Genomic DNA, 13,377 nt, shown 5'->3' with positions numbered 1-13,377 from the left:
CAGCAAACAAGCAAGTCTTCCAAGAAACTATCTTGCAGGGACATCTGGGATAAAATGTGGGTTAAGCTAAGGACGAAAGAGTCACGCATCTTCGGGATAAATGTCTGCAAATGGAGTTAATCAAGGATATAGTCATCATGAATAATTGCATATATATTTGTTCAAAGCTACGAAGTGGTTGCTTTCAAAGTCTTGCTCCCATTTCAAGCCAGTTGTCGGGCTTCCATCACAGCTAGTTTAAAACCTTTTTTCCATCAAGCTGAGGCCAAGCTTTAATCTTGAGAATACTAATGGCTCAAGTTTCCATATCACTGTGTTTCATCCTTTTTCGGTTTGGGATTTGGTTCCTTGCAGTTGTCATTAGATGTGTCCTGATAAAATATGCCTTTGGGGTTCAGTTTCTTGAATTTTATTAGGAATAAATGACTCCTGTTTATTGATGCAAAAATATGATTACTGCTTTAAATGTGAACTCCTTTTTGTAATCCTAATATTTTTAGCAGAATCTTGTGGGTGTTGTGAATAGTGAGATGGTAATTTACATTTATTTTCCAAGTTGTTTTGATAGAAAAAAGTCACATAGTGGTACTGATTTGATTATTTTTGGTGTGGTCCAAGAAGGCTAAGGCATGGACCTTATTGCACGAGATGATTCACGCTGCCACATGCAAAGAGCTAAATAAAACCATTTGACTGGATTTACATCACAGGTATACAAGCGCGTCATAACTGCATTATATTGTCCTTTTGCTTGGTTCCTGTTGTATCTGCTTTTTCCCTACTGAAGCAAATGCCAGAATTCTCATTAAAATGTGTTTATGCCAGGAATTACTTGGCTGCAGTGAAACAACATAGCAACAGTTTTCTAATTAGCAGTGGGCCCAATCCTGCAGCTCATGGAAAAGCCTGTTTCACGTCAACTTCATTAAAGGTGGAATTTAGCCTACTGCTGAGGGCTGGCATAAAGCCAGCCCATGCTTAAGTCTCCTCTAAGTCCTGAAATATGCATTGCTCTTTTTTTTTTTTCTGAACTGTGATAAATTTTACATGGGGGGCTCCACTGTTGTAAGGTACGTAGGATTGGGCCCAGAAGCAATTGCTAAGGAAAAAAACCAACATGTTTTATTGTGCAGCACAAAACGCAGTACTTCTTGGTGAACTAAAATTTCTTCTGGTATTCAAGATCTTTTCTTCATCTTGTGTCAAATGAATCTTGGACTTCATTCATTATTTATGAATTTGCTCTGAAGACACTATTTACTCATCAAATATTTATTGAAGACTTTATTTCATTACACTTGTCCTGTAGCACATGAAGACAGGGGTTTCTTGAGGACAGGTGGGAAAAGCTCCTCTGAGTAGACTTAATTAGGAGGAATTTATTGGTTGTGCATATGTGTATGTATATATGAAAACACCAACTGGATATGTTCATTTTCACTTTTGCACTTTACCTGAATCGGGAGCTTTTTCAAAATTGAATCTTGATGTAGCTCACCTTTGCAACTTAAACAGGCATCAGTAGCCTAATGGTGACATGACAACACATGGTCTCTCATGCAGGGACTTTGCTGTTCTAGTGCTTCTGCTTCTGGTGACTGTCCAGAGGTTTACACAGGCTATTGATAATGCCATTTATACTATGCCTTCAGTAAACTATCATCTTTAATGTCAGCTCAGCTTCATGGTTAGGGTGTTTTCACAGGCAGGGAACAAACACCCACTTGGTAGTTTCGAGCACCCTCCCTTTGGTGATTGCTGAGCAAAAGGGCTGCGGGCAGGAGAGGAACGGGCTGGTATGTTCCCAGTTAAACAGAGTCCCCAGCTGCTGTATTCATGGGGTGAAGAGCACAGTGGGTATGCTGTTCTTTCCAAGGGCTGCCAGAGTTCAGAGCTTCCTGTTGCTTCCTATCTACATTGAATATTTCTCTCTGCTAGCAATGCACCTTTGTGGTGTTGTGCAGAGTTTCTCCCTGCTGGAAGCTGCTGAAGTTCTGAGACTACCCTGCACTGCTGTGCGCAGACAAAAAGTTCAATTGATGGTGGTGCTGCAGTAAGTGCACTAAGCATTGATGTAGCTGCAATCTAGATGTCCTTTTCCAGCAGATGTGCATTTTATACTCATGGGTTTTTCGCAGCTGAGTGAGTAAACATACAGTCTTAGCTGACTAGGGGAAGATTAGTTTACTTCAGTGGGCTTAGTCTATGACATAGACTAATCCTGGACTGATCCTATTACTGCAAGGTCAGATGGAATTGTACTAGTTTTTGATTGACTCATTTTGCTCTTTTGACCCTAGTGTGTGTATCTTTTGGAGCAGTTTTTGTTTTGATTGGTATCTGAGACTTTGTAGCTGGGAGAGAGACAGATGACCAATTTACATGATCTGAACTACAAAAAAGTTAGGAGATTGACTATGAAAGAGGAAGATGAAAGCAGGAGAAAAGGAAAACCCTCCTCCCACCCTATATATCATGTTATCAATGCTACTTATTGAAATTTAGGAAGTAGGCAAGGAAATGCACTATCATCTGTCAGATCTTTGGAGATCTGTGTAAAATGAGTTGGTCAGCTGGGATGTATTACTTCAATAAATGTTCTTACCAGAAATGGAGAACCTATAATTGAAGAAGATGGTAAGGGTGGGAATTGTCGATGTAATTTGTTTCTGCACTAAGACCTGGGATGTGGGTCTGTCACAGCTAGCTTTCACTTGCCTCTTAACAGAGGAGGGCATGGCAGGCTGGTGCCCATTACAACTAGCACTTGCTAATAGGGTAATGATCTGTAGCTGACCAGAAGTTTTGTTTCTAGTGATTAATGTGGCACCTCTCACCATTGAGCATGGCCTGAATCTAATGTGCTAATCAGTAGGTGAGAGGGACGATGTGCTTCTGACAGCCCCTTAGTCAGTGTGCCTGACCTTGTATTTCTCTAGCATTAGCTATAAGGTAACTCCTGTTGGCTGTTCCTAGGAAATCAAGCGAAACTTGAGGCACGTTTCTTTTCCCAACAAATTTCTATCAGCAGAAGGTAAAACACTACAGTTGGAAAACATCTCATGTAAAGCTGAAACTCGCTGGAATGTCACTGGACTCATTTATTTTAGCAATGAGAATAAATAGGAACCAGCAGTACACTGAGAGGTGCTCAAATCTGTCAGATGAGGCCGTCTAGGAGATGCTGATTCATTACTCACTGGTGCACAATAGATTACAGAGCTGTGCTACACAACTGTTCAATATGTGATAGGAAAATTTAACAGAAATAGAGGGACTTCTGAGTGTTAGAGTTATAACGTAGAGAGGGGTGATCAATGCTATTGTACTTGAATTCATCTTCCTTTAGTTTTCTTACTCTGGTAATGTTTATCTCAGAAAATGAGATGTTCTGCTGATCCTTTTAAGTGAACACGCTTGAAAATTCAGCTAAGCTTTTCCTTTTTTTTTTTTTTTGGCAAATTCTTTGAAAATATAAAGCACATGATGAATGCTAGAATTGAACATTTATCAAAATTTTTGAACTCAGAATTCATTATTGTGAACTCAGAATTCATTATTGTGAAGAACTGTGGACTTTAAATAAATTGAGGATGTTCTTATGAAAATGTAGGGACTGTTTGCTGAAGTAATTTGCAAACGCTAATCTTACTTGCTTCTATCCAAGGACTCCAAAGGATTTTACAAACCTCATGGAGTTTAAAATCTTTGCATAGATTTATATGATTACTGCTTTTGTTCAGATGGAGAAACTGAGGCATTAAAGGTATCAGGTGACTTGCACATGGTCCCACAGAAAGTCAGGGACAGAGCCAGGAAGAGATGACCTGATTCCCAGTTCCTTACTTTACTTGGAAAGCCGTTCTGCACCTTATGTTTATTCTATCTTGCAGCTACTCCAAGTTTCACATTGTCTTGTCCTCCTCTTATCCGAATGATTTGTATATATGCACATTTCCAGGTCTTCTCTATATTAGTTTCCATTATTATTAACTGATTCAAATTTATTTTGTGTATTTTATTTATTTTTCTCATTTAAAAAGCATATTTCACAATTGGAGCCAACATGATAGTGTAGGATAGCAGTACCAGTAGTTTAGGAAAGGTCACTAGCCAATAAAATTACTTTTTTTTTTTCTATAGAGTGTTTAAAAACAACTTCTCTGGACAACTATTTGAAAATATAGACATTTCAGCAGATCTTTCTTCCAGGGTAGTGTGATGTAAAATGAAGTGAATATTAGACATTTTAATGCTCATATTTCCAAGCAAAGGACAAACAAAAGTACATTAGAAAGTGCTGTTCTTTTCTTGCAAGAAACTGTAGTCTGCAGAATATCCACCAGATGGAGCTAGTGATACTAAAAATACGAAGTGTTATTTGTGACAGAACCAAGTAGGGAAATGATGGAGGTAGGAAGTATTTACCCTTGAAGATACCAGAGGAAAATGGTGCTGTCAGACATTCATTTGACATTTCAAAATGAGAGATGAGATACATCAGCAAAGTATCTAATGGAAGTGTGTCTTCCCACCCTTTGTAGAACTGACAGCAATTCAGTTCTCTCCCAACAAGAAGCGGTTGCTTCTTCCATCTTGGCAGTGATGGAGCACAGTAGGAAGCCTGGCTTTGTTATTTAACGTGTTTAATATCAGCACGCTTCCAGGTCACCTGCTGCTCAGACCTTCCTTGTTTACCCTGGTAGGGAACAGGCTTTTGTCACCAGTTTTACATCTTGTCTTGAAGTGGGAAACAGAAATAAGCTACTTCCTTTCAGAGTTACAGTCCTCTGTAACTCTGGTCAGTGAAGTTTTGTGGGCTAGTATCTAGTGATTCAGGTTTAAGACCTCAGTGCTTGCTTGTATTTAAATTCCTCACTTTATTTCATTTCTTCAGCTCTTTCTTCACTATCTTTTCATGCTCTCTCTTAATAGGTAAGTAAGAGATTCTTTTTCAGCCTTTATTTTAGTTCCTAGTAGATATGGAAATATTATGGATTTGTTTAACTAGCTCTATTTGAGACCACAGCATTGCATTGAAAAAGGGGGTGTAGTGAATACTGAAATGATGACAATTTTTTGTTTAGTTGAAATGAAAAAGGAAACTCTAGTGCTTACTGTCATGAAATCCTATCCTCATTGAAATCTATGTCAAAACATCCTTTGGTTTTAATTGTGAGGCTGAGGCTAATTGCTGTCTGTGGTTATATGGTGTATGATATTCAAGTCACCTGACATGAACCACATTTTCAATGAGGGCCCACCAGCAGTGTGCAGCGGCTGTGCTGCTGAGGTCAGTCTTTTGGCACTTTGGACATAGAGTCACTCTGGTCACAGTCGCAAGACCCCCAGTCTGCCCAACTCAGTGGATTCTCGGTGCTTCCCTTTAGCTTAGTTTGTTGTTACAGTAATGGGGCTAATATTTCATTTTCATCATGGAACAATAGTAACTGTTAATATACAGACCTTTTCAGCAGTACCTGATCACAGAATCCCAGAATGCTTGCGGTTGGAAGGGACCTCTGGAGATCATCTAGTCCAACCCTCCTGCTCAAGCAGGGTCATCTAGAGCACACTGCACAGGATCACCTCCAGGCGGGTTTTGAATATCTCCAGCGAAGGAGACGCCACTACCTCTCTGGGCAACCTGTTCCAATGCTCTGTCACCCTCACAGCCAAGAAGTTTTTCCCCAGGTTCAGATGGAACTTCCTGTGTTTCGGTGTGGGCCCGTTGCCTCTTGTCCTGTCACTGGGCACCACGGAGAAGAGGCTGGCCCCATCCTCTTGACACCCTCCCATCAGATACTTGTACACGTTGATGAGATCACCTCTCAGTCGTCTCTTCTCCAGGCTGAACAGGCCCAGCTCTCTCAGCCTTTCCTCATAGGAGAGATGCTCCAGCCCCCTCATCATCTTTGTAGCCCTCTGCTGGACTCTCTCCCGGAGTGCCATGTGTCTCTTGTGCTGGGGAGCCCAGAATTGGACCCAGCACTCCAGGCGTGGCCTGCCCAGGGCTGAGCAGAGGGGCAGGATCACCTCCCTCGACCTGCTGGCAATACTCTTCCTGATGCACCCCAGGAGACCATTGGCCTTCTTGGCCACAAGGGCACACTGCTGGCTCATGCTTAACTTGTTGTCCACCAGGACTCCCAGGTCCTTCTCTGCAGAGCTGCTTGCCAGCAGGTCAACCCCCAACCTGTCCTGGGCCATGGGGTTATTCCTGCCTAGGTGCAGGACCCTGTACTTGCCTTTGTTGAATTTCATGAAGTTCCTCTCTGCCCATCTCTCCAGCCTGCCCAGGTCCCTCTGCATGGCAGCACAACCTTCTGGTGTGTCAGCTACTCCCCCCAGTTTGGTATCCTCAGCAAACTTGCTGAGAGTGTACTCTTTGCCTTCATCCACGTCCTCCATGAATACGTTGAACAAGACTGGACCCAGGACCGACCCCTGGGGGACACTGCTAGCTACAGGCCTCCAACTGCACTCTGCACCACTGACCACAACCCTCGGAGCTCTGCCATTCAGCCAGGTCTCAATCCACCTCACTGGCCACTCATCCAACCCACACTTCCTGAGGTTGCCTAGGAGGATGTTACGGGAGACAGTGTCGAAAGCCTTGCTGAAGTCCAGGGAGACAACATCCACTGCTCTGCCCTCCTCTACCCAGCCAGTCATCCCGTCACAGAAGGCTATCAGACTGGTCAAACATGATTTCCCTTTGGTGAACCTGTGCTGACTACTCCTGATCACCTTCTTGTCCTCCAGATGCTTAGAGATGACCTCCAGGAGGAGCTGTTCCATCAGCTTTCCAGGGATGGAGGTGAGGCTGACAGGCCTGGAGTTTCCTGGCTCCTCCTCCTTGCCCTTTTTGAAGACTGGAGTGACACTGGCTTTCTTCTGATCCTCAGGCACCTCCCCTGTTCTCCAGGACCTTTCAAAGATGATGGAGAGTGGCCTAGCAGTAACATCCGCTAGCTCCCTCAGCACTCGTGGGTGCATCCCATCAGGGCCCATGGATTTGTGGATGTCAGGTTTGCCTGGATGATCTCTAACCCGATCCTCCTCCACCAAGGGAGAGTCTTCCTTTCTCCAGACTTTCTGAGACTTACCAGACTCAAAGTAAAGGCCTGTGTAAGTAATTAAATTATCTTTGGTAATTTAACATTTAAATTCAGCATTCAAAATGAACCAGGGCATTATTATTATAGGGCTTTGCTTGCTCAGTTTCAGTGTCAGTAAAGCAGTTGTGAAGTTTAATATGCAATACCTTTCTTTTCCATTATCTTTGTAGTCATATTTTTAGACCTCTGGTTCTGCCTCTCCATATTTAAAGAAACAGAAGTCAACAAATCAATTTCCTTTTCCTTTCTTTAGCTGGGAAGGCCTAGCTATTTGCAGAAACCTAGGCGAGACCAGAAAGGGCTTCATCGGAGTGGTGCCAAGCAAATTCTAAATGTACCACCAACTCTTACAGCTTGGTTGGAAATCAAACATGATGCAGTGGTGGGGAGAGGGTACTGTCCTCTTTTCAGCTCACCCTTTTCCAGAGCAGAAATAAGATGTCACTAGCTCTTTCATAACATTAGTAGGCCCTTTGCATATGAAGTAAATTAGTGTACAGGGGGAAGTGGCATACAATAAGCCGTCTAGGCCTGGATTTTCAAAAATACCCATTAACTGTGGTCTAGATCCTCACAAATGCACACTGAGCTGAATTAAGTCTTACGTGATGGCTGAGGGCCTTTATCTGCTTCTCTTTTGAAAAGTCATTTGAGACAACAAGAATCTGAATTGAAGAAGTGCTGCAGCTTTCATTTGTAGGAGTTACTTGTTCAGCATTTCATGGAATTGGGTCAGGAGCTGTTGAGCTGAGCAATCCAAATTAGTGAGTTCCTTATCAGTATTTGAACCTGAACTAACTATAGTCTTCCTCCTCTGTAAAATGATGAGTTAGCCTTCTGTTATTAGTTATCTGGGGTAGTGTTCAGGAAGAAAGAGAGCCCAGATAGGAATGATTTTGATGTGCAAAGTAGGGGCCTATTATTCTTTTTATGGAAGGTATTATCTAATCCTTTTCTCAAATGTGGTCCCTATTTGCCACTAGCAGTACACATGTAATTAATGGATGAGGAAATACGTGATCCAGTACAAAGCTGGGAGCTGCTATGGTTTATCTCCTGTTAATCAACACTGCTGTCAGTGGTACATGTGTACACACCAAAAAAAAAAAAAAGTGTTGATCTGGAGGTCCTTCTCTTTTTTTACGTCACAGAGATGTAAACAAGTAATTCAGCTTCACTCTGCCTCAGTTGCTCCCTTATTTGTTACAGAGATGAGAATGCTTCTTTGCTTCCCCGGGTATTGAAGTTTAGCCTTTTAATGCTGTTAATGTCATCTGAATCTTAAGATGAAAAGTGCTATAGGAATAGATACTAAAAGCTTGGATACTAAAATCAAGGAAAAAAATCAAGGAACTCATTTAGTTTTTTTTAAATGAGATATAAAATTGAAATCTTGGCCACTGATAGTGACTAGAGCTACTTATGATGTTGTTTGAAAGCGCGTGAACTTCAAGAGCACACCATGCTGGATAAATTTGCCTGTAAAAATGCTCTCCCCACACCATTTTCTATTACATTAGGTATTCTTCATTTTCACTTCTATTGCAACACCCATTTACACTCACAGCAAACTTTTATTAGATGGAAGCTGATTGTGCCCTAGATTGCTGTGTGTCCTGGTGTGCTTCCAAACCATCCAGAAACTAGTGCTGTACTTGTACTAGCAGCCTGAATTGTACTTCGGAGGCTACTGGGGCGGGGGCAAGGGAAGGAGGAACCGAGCTACAAGGAAAAGTCATACTGTTCTTACATGATCAAATCAAGCTAATCCAGCCACAGGCTGCCAGAAGATGCAGTTCCATCTCTCCATTCACAGATACACATTGCTGCCCCTATCCTTTGTGTTAGCACTAGTGATCATATAGTCACATGGAGAGTTATCAAACAGCTGAAAACTAGCCCTGTGTATGGTGGAAGTCTTCAGATAGCTCAGCCTGCAGTTAGATTGATTTCTGTCTGTTGTAAAACCGTGCTTTTGCTGGTTTCTGAAGATGCTATATTAAGATAGCAGGCTCTAAGACTTGATTCAGACTCCTGTCCAAGTCGTGCTGCTGCGCTTTAATTCAGCACAGTAACGCTAAACTGCTCTGAGATGAGCATGCTTTTATTTGTTTGTTTGTTTATTTATGAATTTTCAGTTTGATTATGTCTTTGTAGCTACAATGCCACCAATACAAAAGGGGCTGATAGTTTAACAGTTCATCAGTGACCTGGAAAATGGGCTAGAATGCAGCCTTAGTAAGTTTGCAACAATACCAAAGGGTATTTGATATAGTGGAGGGCAAGGCTGCTGTTCAGTCGGTCGGTCTGCAGGAAGCTGGAGTGATTGGTCAAAATGAATGTCATGAAATTTTACTAAGACAAATTAGCCCATGTATCAGTGTAGGCTCAGGACTGCACGGCTGGTTAGGAGCTCATCAGAAAAGGAGCTGAGTTCCTTAGTGAGCAGCAAGTTGAAGATGAGTCAGCAGTGAGCCCTTGTAATGATGAAAGCTAACTGCATCCTGTGCTGCATTAGCAAGAGGGAAATGATTTTTCTCCTCTGCTTGGTACTCATGACATTGCATCTGGAGTATTATTTTCTATTTTGGGGCCCCCAGGTCATGGGAGAGATTCAAAAACTAGAAAGAGTTCAGCAGGAGGCCATTAGAATGATTAGAGTATGGGAGCTCCTGATCTACAAGCAGAGGCTAAAAAAGGTGGGTTTGTTCAGCCTGAAGAGGAGAATGCTAAGGAGGAATCTAGTTGCAGTCTTCTTTTAAAGAGGGGGTGTTATAGAGAAGATAGTCAGACGCTTCTCAGAGGTATACAGTGAAAGAACAAGAAGCAATGGCTGCAAGTTGCAGCGTGGAAAATTCCAACTGGATATAAGGAAAAAATTCCTCAGAATGGGAATGGTTAAGCACACTGGAACAGCCTGCCCAGAGAGGCTGGAATCTCTGTTCTTGGAGACTTTCAGCATTCAGCTGGACAAAGCCCTCAGCAACTTGAACTAACTTTGATGCTGGCTCTGCTTTGAGCAGAGGGTTGGAATAGGTGAGCTCCAAAAGTTGTTCCAACCTAAATTTTTCTATGATTCTATGAATATAGGGAAGCTGAGTCTGTCCCTGAGGGTAAGATGACAAAGAAAACTGCTAGGTGCCTGCAAGTTATACTCCCTAAGCAGATTTTGAAAGTGAGGTTACTGAAATGAGTTTTGTCTCCCTAAGCAGATTTTGAAAGTGAGGTTACTGAAATGAGTTTTGTTGTTTAAATGGCCAGTATTTTGACTCTTTCCAATGTGTGAGCTGTAAGATGGTAACGCAGGCAGCAATTCAGCGAGCCACTGGCATAAGCAGAAGTAATAGCTTTGCCTTTTCTATGCTATCTGTGTGTCCCATGATGTGCTTAATTTCACATTAAATTTACTTTCCTCTTGCAAGAGGAGGAGAGAGATGATTGCTAAATAACAAGGACTCTTGGAATGGATAATCAGAAAATGCTGATGCAAATATACCACAAAGTAGTCCATAGTCTTCCTCTTCACTTTTTAAGTGTTAAGCCTGAAATTAACTAAATGGAACTTCTTTTCCACAGAAGTCATGTGTCAATTATATATTGTCTGAGTTCTGTTTTGTAAATTGTAACACTTTTAATCCAAGTATGCTTTTCCCTAGGTTGGTACAGAATTGCTTTGAGGATATGTAGTTGACAGAGAAAGACATCAACCTTTCTTCACCAAATACCCAGCAGACAGCAGTGCCCCGCAACCTACACTGTGCTCATTCTCATGGTAGGTCATCAGCACTGAACAGTGTTCTGTCTGTGCTTCGTTTCAGGGAAAGAAATAAAAGAATCAAAGCGGTTGAAGTATGTAATGACTAAAAGCTATAAGAGAGATAAAATAATAATATGTCTAAGTATATAACTGGAGTGCGAACTGTCAAAGGGAACTGAAAGCATGGTGCTCCCATCAGTTTTCTTGTGCACATAGGGTTTTAAATAGAGTTCTGTGAACGCAGTGTACAGTTCTGCAAAAGCTCTTCATTATTTGAGTTGCAGTTATTCAGAGCTAGGAAAGATGTCAAGCTCTGTATTGCAAAATTACAAAGCTTTTTGCAAATAACAAAGGCACTTTGCCTGGAAAATTATCATACTTCCAAGGAAAAACAACATATGATTTTATGAAGTGTATAATTTTCTTCAGAACTTGAAAATATAAAACTTCTGTATTTCGTCTTTAGGGATACATAGGTTTGGGATTTTTTTGTTCGGCTCCTTTGATTTTGGTTTCCCCCCATAACTGCGTATGTCATGGAAATCATGCATCCTTTAGGACTTGCTGAGCTTAACAGTAAGACCAGTAATTATAACCCAGAATATAACGTGGAAAAACAGTTCTTTCTTGTGTACCTAATGTCAGCAACTATCCAAAGATAGCTCTTGTAAAAACTCTACTGATTCCAAAACTAAATGACACCCATGTTGACTGCCTCAGGCATCAGGTGTAGTAGGGCTTGATGATAAAACTAGTTGTTCATGCTTTGTGTAACTTTTGATCCCCCAGTGTCTCTCTGACCATCTGAGCCTCAACATCTTTCTCTCTAGTTCGGCACTAAGTTATACTATCCTGCTATGCAGCATTATCACTGCCTGTTCTGCAATTATGTGGATAAATGCAGTATTTATTGTCATTAGATTCTCTCTCTCTCGGTTTCTTCCTCGCGCTCTTCGTTGCAAAAAGGGAAAGGCACTCAAAAGAACAAGGAAGAACATTTAGAACCCAATTCTTCAGTTCTTAGTAAAGAGAGAAACTATAAAATTCTTAGGGGAAAAAAAAGTGTTGTTTATTCTAAAAACAATATATTTTATAATGGACTATGGCGTTGTAGTGGGGCATTTTGTTTCTTTTGGCCAATAATGAGACCTAGCAGTTGTTTCATAGCTTTCTATTCATGGCATAAAAGTAATGTACTATTTCTTTGATCTACATGAGTCACCACCAGTGCGTCTGAATGTGTAGATGTGTGGAGGTGGCAAGGGCTGAAAAATATTCTGTATGAGGAAAAGAGAGAACGCAAGTGCAGTGCTGTTGTCATACCACTGAGAAGCCTGTATAACCAGACAGTTCTTCAAATGTTGATGCCAAACGTTTTGTTGTTACTGTTTGAAGAGGTACATGAGGCTCCAGAATGAGTGTGTACTTACATTGTTGCTTTCATATTGTTCTTTCAAAACTGAATCTACTGCTGCAAAATTATCCGATTTGAAAAGCAGAGCACTTCATCAGTATCCGGAAATGTCTTGCTCTTTTCCTTTAATTTGAATATAAAATGTTCTCCAGCTGGCTCTCCATTATATGTTTCTGAGCTTATTGTGCAAAACCATTGGCGTTTAGTCTGATTTCCTGCAGCTTTTTATATGTATTACAATGATACAAAAAGATATAGGAAGTGGCTGGGTTTTTAACAGTTAAAAATATGTTAAGTGACTGAACCAGCCCTCTGAAGTTAGCCAACTTAGGCAGAGTATATAAAGGATAAACAGGGTTAAGTCATCTTGAGGAGTAATTTTGACATTTCCCTTTGTTTTCAGTTTGGGATGGTGGCAGATTTTTCTTGCAGGTAACAAATTAACAGATGGGCTTCTTAAGACTTGAAAGGATTCAGAATAATAATAGGTAGTTCACAGCACCACAGTGATTTCAGGTCATCCTGGTGTATGCTCATGTCCTTATGCAGGAAAATTACTTTGGAAGTTAGAAATGGATTTGCTTGCAGGGTCACTTGTCTGGATGTTTTGGTAGCAAAACATAACTAATTATGACCGTTTTGGAGTAAGCACATAAATACAGGTCCAACCACAATACCGTCAGCTCCTGTTCTTAGCCTAATTAATGAATGCCCTTATGTATAGAATGTAGGGTTTTTAGTTAACATGAGACTGTTTACATTTTCTAGTTTTACATCTTTAGAAATGTCAGATATTTCAAAGGACACCAGCACACCTTTTTACAGAAAGTATTCCTTTAAGAATCCCATACAAAAGCAATTTTTTTAGTTTTAGATGTGCATTTAGTTTTTGTTTTAGTGTCCATTGTCTGGGAAGAAACACAGTTTTAGTTTAATACTTGTTAATAGGAAAGTGAAAGCCTAATTCTACAGATCTTTTACATTTAAGACTTTATATACGTATAAGACGATCCTACTCCAGTCTGTTTATGTAAGTGAAGTTCATAGGATTATGCACTACTACTTTCTGCATTTAGAGTTTGACT

The 13,377-nt window shown here is 41.0% G+C and overlaps 1 protein-coding gene across 4 annotated transcripts in view; it reads left to right on the top strand.

The window, feature by feature from the left end:
* The window catches only part of TRPM1 (transient receptor potential cation channel subfamily M member 1), a 126,482-nt gene that overhangs the window by 17,884 nt on the left and 95,221 nt on the right, over window positions 1-13,377 (top strand). The window contains exons 4-6 of one of the 4 annotated variants that reach the window (XM_068958218.1): window positions 6,766-6,820; window positions 6,909-7,131; window positions 10,778-10,893. In XM_068958218.1, coding sequence (XP_068814319.1) covers window positions 10,891-10,893 — 3 coding nt within the window. In that variant the 5' untranslated portion in view covers window positions 6,766-6,820; window positions 6,909-7,131; window positions 10,778-10,890. Of the gene's footprint in view, window positions 1-6,291; window positions 6,821-6,894; window positions 7,132-10,777; window positions 10,894-13,377 lie in introns of those variants that run through there. The other 3 variants (XM_068958219.1, XM_068958221.1, XM_068958217.1) reach the window with 3 other exon arrangements.

Source organism: Struthio camelus, chromosome 12 (assembly GCF_040807025.1).
Source record: "Struthio camelus isolate bStrCam1 chromosome 12, bStrCam1.hap1, whole genome shotgun sequence".
NCBI lineage: Eukaryota > Metazoa > Chordata > Aves > Struthioniformes > Struthionidae > Struthio > Struthio camelus.
This window is presented reverse-complemented; position numbering and strand designations above follow the sequence as displayed.